The sequence below is a fragment of the Lolium perenne genome, chromosome 1 (genome assembly GCF_019359855.2).
Source record: "Lolium perenne isolate Kyuss_39 chromosome 1, Kyuss_2.0, whole genome shotgun sequence".
NCBI classification, from domain to species: domain Eukaryota; kingdom Viridiplantae; phylum Streptophyta; class Magnoliopsida; order Poales; family Poaceae; genus Lolium; species Lolium perenne.
The window spans coordinates 221,142,201-221,151,412 of NC_067244.2; the positions used below are offsets into that span (position 1 = coordinate 221,142,201).

Here is a 9,212-nt window from a genome sequence, read left to right on the forward strand (position 1 = left end):
AGCTCTACTGGGTAAATGACTGTTTAAGCTACTCACTGAGGATGAGACTTGGCAAACTATTCTTCGGAGAAAGTATATCGGTTCGAAGATACTATCCCAAGTGGTTTGGAAACCAGGGGATTCTCACTTCTGGGCTGGGCTAATGGCGACAAAAAATGTATTTTTTCGCCATGGCACTTTCTCTATCAGGAATGGAGCACAGATACGGTTCTGGGAAGATGCTTGGCTAGACAATGCACCCTTAAGTGAACGGTATCCTGCTCTATATAGGATTGCTCATCGTCAAGGTGATACCATTGCTACTGTAATGGCTACCTCACCTCCGAATGTGACGTTCATACGGGTTTTACTTGGTCAAACACTTGTGGCATGGAATACCTTAATTCAACAGCTCGGAGATATTCATTTATCGCCTGAACCAGACGAATTTAGATGAAACCTCCATGTAGATGGTACTTTTTCCGTAAAATCTTTCTACAACGCGATCCTTCTCTCTGATTTACCAGTTGATAGCAATAAGAAGATTTGAAAGATGAAGATACCATTAAAAATTAATTTTTTTGGATGGTATCTTCGTCGTGGGGTTATTCTCACCAAAGATAATCTTGTTAAGCATAATTGGCATGGAAGTACACGGTGCGTTTTTTGTCATTAGGACGAAACAATCAAACACTTATTCTTCCAGTACCAGTTCGCGAGATCTATATGGTCAGTCATCCAAGTAGCGTCTACCCTGTATCCTCCGACTAGTGTCGCCAATGTCTTTGGCAATTGGCTTCATGGTATCGATTCAAGGTTTAAGTTTCTTCTTAGGGTGGGGGTGCTAGCAGTTATCTGGGCGCTTTGGCTATGTAGAAATGACAAGATCTTTAATGATATAAATTGTTCTGTGTTGCAGGTTATCTACAGATGTATAGGTATTCTCCGTTCGTGGTTACCTCTTCAGCGAGTGGAGAACCGAGACCTATTTACGGAGGTCTGTACACGGTTGGAGGCTACGGCGAGGGATACTTTTTCCCTACATGGGTGGCAGCATAGTCTACGGATAGATGTCCCACCTACTCCTTAGGCGTTATATGATTCATCGTTCCGATATGTATCTCGTCTAGTTTTTTTATTATTTATCTTTTTGGACTTGAGACAACAAAACGGCTGTGTGCATCCTGGTTATGCAGAGGCTGGATGTAATTGCTTCCAAAAATAATAAAGCATCCTTTATCGAAAAAATGTGTCCTTTATACGGCGCAGAGTACATGAAAGAAACACGCTAGCTAGCTTTTTGTGAAGTGAGAGCTTATGTAAATTTACCTTCTTTTACTATATACTAATAAGTCATATACACCTTCTGCCCCGTAAAAAGATGTATTAATTTATTTAAATTTAGATGTATCTGCATACTAAATAATGTCTAGAGAAATACATCTAAATTTTGAGAAATCTAAAACAACTTTCGTGGGACGGAGGGAGTGTACGTATATGGAAAATATCAGTTAATAAGTTGTGACAATGCGAGACTTGGTTCATACGCTTCAAAATGGGATTTTCCACTTTACTCCTCAAAGTTCTGCGAAATAATCCTTTTACGAGTGAAATATCACTTTAGTCCTCATATTGAAAATTTTGGATGCTCGTCGCTTTTGTTGCTTTGCTCGCCTATCGTAGTTGTTGTTGATGTTCGTCACTCATCCTCAATAAGTGAGGAAAAGCCATTTCACGGTATATAATTTCGTCTCCCATCAACTTCTTCCGCTATTTTTCTTGTACATCGATCGATTTGCGCACAAGTTTTCCATTCTTTCTACCACATCTGAAATCCCAACAAAGGGAGTGGCGGGACCACTCCCCTAGCTAGCTACAGGAACATGTCGTGGACTGCGACATGGACATCCAGCATATGCATCCGCACGACGAGCTTTCCGTGGAGTCCAACGCCTTCCACTGTAGCAGGAGGTCACCGAGTTCTCAAATGATGCCTACCAACAGCAGCATGATAAGCTTGCCATGGACTCCGATGACAGCTCCCTGTAGAAGGAGTTCACCATGCTCTCTGACGATGCCTCCTAGCAACACAATGACCTTGTTGTCGTGGACTCCGATGCCCCCACCTCCAGGAGGTCACCGTTTTTCCAATGTTACCTCCAAGTCCTAGTAGCAGCACATCGGCCTTTTCGTACACTCGAACATGCCACCGGTAGGTGCTGTGACACCATCGGCTACTTTTGTGGCTTGTCATTCGTTGGCGGCACCCGTCACATATTCTCAGAACTCATCCACTCATTGGTAAGTTTTTTGCCTTCCTCAAGTGCAATGAGGTTAATTAGAGTTGGAAATATTGGGGTTTTAATTATTCCATACCCGTTGTGTCGATGCACTATGTATATGCCTGCTCATGTTATTTTTTTATGTACCATTATGCTTTTTAGGTAATTTTAGTGATGCATTCTATTATTTAAGATGCACTGTCCTAATTAGTAAAACTAGTCATTAACCCGTCCATCCGCACGCGCTAGCACTTTTATTATTTCTTTCATGAAAAATTTGCATGAATACAAATAACAGAAAAAATTAATTATTTTATATGGAATTAATAGACATGTATCTAATCGTTTTCTTGGTTTTAGCATTGAACCATAAGAGCTATATTCCTTCAGTATATCTATTATGGATTGCATGGATTTAAATATTCTTTTTGAGCCATAAATTGTTTCACAACATTAAATTGACATATAGTGGGAAGCAGCATCGTTTTTAGGAACTATGTAAGAAATATGATTTTACAACTTCATCTAGGTGTTATGTACTCAATCTTTTATTCATAGGCATATTATTTGATATAAAAAAAATTCCTTCTTTCATCTACTTCATGGAATAGAACATAGCTATTAAACACCCTTTTTACATGGTTTCATGTAGAAAATTAATATAATCTCTTAAATAACTACTTACCAAAATTATGTGATTTTATAGTCAACAATAAGTAGTTTCTCTATAAAATCACTAATGAAAATTTCAAGATTTATTTTACATAATTGTACAATCACAGGTAAAATTACAAAAAAAATATGGGATTGGTTCTTGTGTATCTTTTTTCAGAAATTCGAAGCTTTTCATTACATGTTGACTATATATAATGAATGCATGTAGCTTAAATATTTATATATATTTGATTATCTCATATGCAAATAATTGTACTCTCCAATCCCCAAATAAATAATATGTAATCCACCCATCTTGTAACCACGCATCATGTAGAAGCAGTTAATTAAAAGAAAAATATACAACACAATCAAAATTTCTCGTTGGTTGATCATGTATATAAATTGGATGGTATGAATATTACTTCGCATTATCGTACCGGGTCTTTTTATTTTTTAGTTTTCTTTTTTCTTTTTTGACTGCGTGCATCGGTAACTACCATTAGGGTATTGCCTTGTTGCAAAGGCAGGGTGTAATTGGTGTCTCTCGCTATTAATATATTTCTTTTATCGAAAAAAATTATTACTTTGCATATGCATAATTCGGATGTGGATGAAAACAACATCCGGCGACATAGGAGGAACTTGTCGAGCCAACTCCATGGCCATTCCTTCCTAAAATCCCAGTGTTAGGATGCCGATCGTGAATTCGTGGGATGGACATCAACATCTCGTCATACTGATCTCTGAATTTGTGTTACGATTCTTGCTAGCACGTTTACTTTTTTTTTATAAGAGCACACATACTCAGTAACTTTTTCCAATGTACCGCTAATTATTAGGCTGGATAAATTAATCATATTTTTTTTGGCCTGTCGATGCAGGTATCAAAGCTAGCTACATGGATTTGCACGATTACACCTAGGATCAGTTAGTTCTTTGTAGTCTCTTTTTTCCATAGGAGCATACGTATCGTATCAGGTTTCTCCAAAACCTATTCGCCAGGAGTAGTAAACCAATAATCATATTCCTATGGGCTGTTTAGATAGATTTGTAGGGTTAGTTATTTCTCTAAAGGCTTTTTTGTTAAGAAGCATGCATACGCAATATACTTAGGAACCACCACGTTCTATACAAAAGAAAATTGTTTTGGGACGGCTCATTTGAGGTGTAAACAAATAAGACTCTAGGGCCGCATGATGCAATATTGAAGCGGTTTACTTGGACGACGTATATGACCCAAACTGTGTCTAGCCCTTGTACCAGCTGTATTTTAAATTTCTCGCAATCTTTCACGTACCAAAAAGAGCAAAAAAAAAAAAAAACCAAACGTGTCAAGGTGACTTTTACGTTACACCATAAATCACAACTCTTTAATTAATTTTAACCATAAATTTTAGATCTAATGATCTTAATTATTTTGATGATGTGGATTAACATGGTGTCTTGTATGGTGCCTCCAATTAGTAAATACGGAGTATAAGATTAAATGATACAAGCTATTTAGATAATTTCTCCGATGGCTACCTATTTTTCTTTTTTTGATGATGCATTTATCTACTTATGTAATCATACCAGTTTAAGTCGATGCACAAACACCACAATCATCGAATTGCCAGGAGATTTAGTCGTTGAGATTCTTGTCAGAATTTCTCCTTACCCAAGGTGCGTGCTTGTAAAAACCGCATATATGTCATGCCACATGGATCAGATGGCGCGGACCACCTATCCAATCACTCTAATTCTTTAAAGAGTGTAAAATTTGGCAAAACTTTTCCTAAATGGGGTAGGATGGTAATTTGTTAAAGGGGTAATTAGTGTCAAAATTGACAAAATAGGGGGTAAAAAACGGAATTCTCTCTCTTCATAGTGTATTTGTTTTATATCGTAGATGTTTATATAATTTTCTATATGTTCGGTCAAACTTAGTAAAGTTTGGCCAATGACTAATTTTGTAAGCATTATTCATTGGAGTGGAGATAGTCGGAGCTTGTTTACACCCATTGGCTGAGAATGAGTTCAGGCATGCAGCCCATATAATATAGCACCATATTTGGAGAAGCATTTCGTTGCACTTTATTCTTCGGCTCTTATTATACTTGCATCAAACACAGTGACCATACGTCACGTTTATTATCAAGCTAGGGGTGCATGCATGCCCAGGCAACATTCGAGTAAGGAGAGTTCTAGCCTAGTACCGACTAGCTAGCCCTCGAGCCGGCAGATGACTGGCAACTGCGCTGCAATCTGTCGCGCCCTAGCGACCACCTCTAGTTGTATCTTCAGGAGGGCTGCCTGCTGGTCGGTGCCAGAAAAAGATGGAGATGAAGACCCACCGAATCCCGTCTGACTTTGCTTGCCGCAGTACTGACCTTGTACGCCCTGATAAATGCTGTTGTGCACGTGGGAGGGATCTTGGCTTCCCTGCTGCTGCTTCATGGTCGACTCACCGAAGGACAGTTCTCCCTGTTGTTGTGGTGGGAAAGCTTCGCTGGTGGAGGATGTCCCTTGTTCTTGATGTTGTGCGGCCTCGCCGGATGACTCTTGTCCGGCTACTGGCTTGCCCTGTTCAATGGAGCCAAAGGGCTTCTGTTGTTGCTGGTGAGTAAAAGTTTGGCCGGGGCGGTATGACCCTGGCTGTTGCTGATGCGGAAATGTTTGGCTGGGGCAGTAGGATCCTGGATGTTGCTGCAATGGAAAATATTGGCCGGGGAGGTACCACCCTTGCTCTGGCTGTTGCGGAAAAGTTTGGCCGGGGAGGTACCACCCTTGCCCTGGCTGCTGCGGGAAAGATTGGCCGGGGAGGTACCACCCTTGCCCTGGTTGCTGCGGGAAAGATTGGCCGGGGAGGTACCACCCTTCCCCTGGTTGTTGCGGGAAAGATTGGCCGGGAAGGTACCACCCTTGCCCTGGCTGCTGTGGGAAAGATTGGCCGGGGAGGTACCACCCTTGCCCTGGCTGCTGCGGGACAGATTGTCCGGGGAGGTGCCACCCTTGCCCTGGCTGCTGCGGAAAAGTCTGGCCAGGGAGGTACGACCCTTGCCCTGGCTGCTGTGGAAAAGTTTCGCTAGGTTGGAACGATCCTTCTCCGAGTGGCACCACGGCTTGATGCTCGTACTGGCTCACGATCTGGCGGATGGCGGTGGCAAGGCACTCGCGGCTAATGTCCCGGAGCTGCTGGCAGCATTGCGCCTGCACCCAGTTGGGGGTGAGAGCTTGTGGCGAGAGGAAGAAGGGGCTCTGAGTGGCCAGCTGCTGGTCCACGACTCGCCGACACGCCTCGAGTGAGCTTTGCTGGAGCTGAAGTTGGCACGGTAGCTGCTGGATGTTATGCCCTTGAGCGATGGAGGGCAGCTGTAGGATGTTATCCCCTTCAGCGGCGGAATGGGCTAGGAGGACTGCGAGGACCACCGAGAAGAAGGCTAACCTAGCCATTTTGTGTGGACTGCTAATGATTAACCTCTTGTTTGTAGAGCTCGATGCTCTTGGTGATGATGAGATTGTGGAGATTGGCTGAGTTTTTATAGGGACGAGGTGAAGGTTCATGAACTTGGTTGTGTGCACGGAGAGGTTAGCTAACATTTAGAAGCCGCATGATCAGACAAAATCAGTTGGAGAAGCGCAGGAGCGCAATGCTTCCAAGAGTTAAAAGGTAGAGAGGATTTGCAGTTTGTAAAACAGAATTTTGGACCATGTGCGAATATTGTGTAATATGTCTAATCCTTGCAGCAAGACATCTTATACATACGCCTAAAAAACCTTATGCCTGGAACTAACATAGCCACCTTTCTCAAACAAATGGCATCCGTCAAATTGTATTCTGTTAGTTAGTTCTAGCTTTCGTAAGCCAAGATCTAACAGCTCCGGTAGCTTCAGCTGACCACCGCCACTCCATGAACTGCCAGCGCATCTATACGATGCAAGCTTCAATTAGGAGGTCTTCGGTTTTTCATGGAATTTGTTTCTTTGCTATTGATACGTTTGTGATTTTAACTATGCATGTATTAGTACTATTCCGGTTTTTCCATTACTATCTTTTATACTACTCCAGTTTTAGGCGGCAGTATTATTTCGTACAAACCGTTAGATCCACAAAAACAAACAGCCTAAATCTATTTCGGTACCATAAAAGACCTCATTAAAAAAAGCCAACACGGAAGGCAGAATTATCTTTACTATTAAATGAGAGTTGGTCGTTTGACACTCAACGCATTTGATGATCGTTATTGGACTCATCCTGTACGTTTAATCACACCACAACATCTGCAACCGTTCGATGTCTTGCTGTTGATCAATCAAATTAATGAATGATGCGTTAACTCAGATCGTGATTGTTTCTTGCCTTGTTTTCGTTCCTACTTCTTCCAACCCAACCGCAGCTTTACAAAACAAAATCAGGACAATTCTTTTGCCTTGCCGCTAATGCCTATATCGAAAACGAATTTGGCCATGATCCTCTCGTTTTCATTAACTCCCTCTCAAGCAAAATAGGGATGCTATCCCGTGGTTCCCTTAATCATGCCCTCAAATGGGTTTGCTTGCTCAATGAGAAATTGTGCGTTCGCTCTCTTCCATGCTCCCGGTTCATCTTCATCGTAATAACCACTTCAGCTGGCAGAGAGAAGCATGGGGATACAATAGTTTGAAACTTATCAAGTTCATGCAGATGCACACCGCGTAAACTCCAGCGATAAATACGGCGATCTTGAGTTCTGACATCGATGCCGGAGGTGCGGGTGACGATTACCCTCATTGGAGCTGGCCGATGTGGAGGAGACAACGGCATGGTATCCATGGTGTTGCAGTGGACGTAGGCCTGGTGAAGGCGTCCCTTCGATCACTCGCCGCCATCCTAGCAAACAGAGACATCGTGTGCCGTGTGGCTCATGCTCGATGACCAGATTGGCCGGCGTCTGCATGCACTGCATCTTTGTGCGCTCCTTCTAGTCATCTTCAGCGGTAAGATTGATTTCTGAGATCTTGCATGTAGTTAAATATTCTAAATTGTGATTTAGTAGTTGTGGCATTGTGATTTAGTAGTTGTGGCGTTGTGTACAGTTAAAGTTGGTGGAGATTGTTAGAGCAACCCAGTACAATAAAAATAGAACCGAGCTTAAAATTGTAATTTAACTGATCTGAAGATAGATTGTAATCAGAAGTTCATGACCTTGATTGCAACTGTTTACGCTCTGAGTCTGAAATAAGTTTCACTGTTTCTTCTTGTTTGATGGCTGAAACCAAAATTTCCATGTTGTTTAATTTGTACATTTCCTTAAATAAAGTCGGTAACAAAGGAATTCATGTCTTTATGATCGTTATTTGGGCATGAACGAACATACACATCTATCACACTTATTATCGGGGCTAACACGCTGCATAGATCACTCAGCTAGCCTAGTACTGGTCGGCGGAGAAGACGCTGCACTCCATGGGCTCAATCTGGCACCCGATCGGTAGCCCGGCCGCGTACCGGCGCCCCTTCATCAGTCCCACGCGACCGAACTGCCGCGACAAAATCTCTCCTTGCTGACGTCTCGAAGTCTCACCGTAGAACACAGCTTCTCCATGTTGCCGCTGCTGGCTTTCAGCTGTTTCACCACCGCAGTACCCTTGTCCCGCCTCCCCCTGCTGCTGCCGCTGGGGCCTCTCGTGGCGGAGCACCTGTCCTTGCTGATCGCACCCTCCTCCCTGCTGATGGTGTTCTGCTGTCTCGCCACCGCAGTATCCCTGCTCCGGCTGCTCCCCCGGCGAGCCGCGGCGCCCTTGTCCCAGCGGCGGCATGGCCTGCTCGTAGTCCCTCACCATGCCGCGGATGGCGGAGCAGCGGCACCCGCGGCTGACGCCATGGAGCTGCCGGCAGCAGAGGTCCCTGGTGTCCCACTCCTTCTGTAACGGCCGGACGCTGACGGCACCCTCGTGCCCGCCACCGGTCAGATGCTGGTGCAGGATCTGCTGGCACGCGTAGAGCGGTTTTTCTTGGACCTCGCGCCGGCACTGCGCGTCCCTGAAGCTCTGCTCGGATACGCTTTGGGCGACGGAGACGGCCACCAGGGTCGCGAGGAACACCGCGAGGAGGACGAACTTACCCATATTTCTCAAGCTAGCTTGTTCTTCTTGTTTCTGGTATACTTGAATACTTGGTGCTGAGGTGATGTTTATATGGAAGAGGTGATGGTTCGGCACAATACATATGGTTGTTTGCACGGTAATCAAGCTTTCTTGGCTTGAAGATGTTTTAGTTGAAGTGCTTGGAAGAGTGAAGGTGCAAACCAATTATCAGGGACTTCACGTTGTCAG

The 9,212-nt window shown here is 43.6% G+C and overlaps 2 protein-coding genes across 2 annotated transcripts; both read right to left on the minus strand.

Annotated features, from left to right (window-relative positions):
- Positions 1-4,967: 4,967 nt before the first annotated feature.
- Positions 4,968-6,379, minus strand: LOC127325801 (uncharacterized). Its single transcript, XM_051352651.1, has one exon. The coding sequence runs from the start codon at positions 6,348-6,350 to the stop codon at positions 5,121-5,123; it is 1,230 nt and encodes a 409-aa protein (XP_051208611.1). The 5' UTR covers positions 6,351-6,379; the 3' UTR covers positions 4,968-5,120.
- A 1,876-nt stretch (positions 6,380-8,255) lies between these two features.
- On the minus strand, positions 8,256-9,005 carry LOC127325715 (19 kDa globulin-like). Its single transcript, XM_051352565.2, has one exon. The coding sequence runs from the start codon at positions 9,003-9,005 to the stop codon at positions 8,310-8,312; it is 696 nt and encodes a 231-aa protein (XP_051208525.1). The 3' UTR covers positions 8,256-8,309.
- Positions 9,006-9,212: the final 207 nt, after the last annotated feature.

What these genes read in the sequence shown, in the direction of transcription:
- LOC127325801 (XM_051352651.1), bottom strand. Translation starts at nt 6,350, where the DNA reads ATGGCTAGGTTAGCCTTCTTCTCGGTGGTCCTCGCAGTCCTCCTAGCC.
- LOC127325715 (XM_051352565.2), bottom strand. Translation starts at nt 9,005, where the DNA reads ATGGGTAAGTTCGTCCTCCTCGCGGTGTTCCTCGCGACCCTGGTGGCC.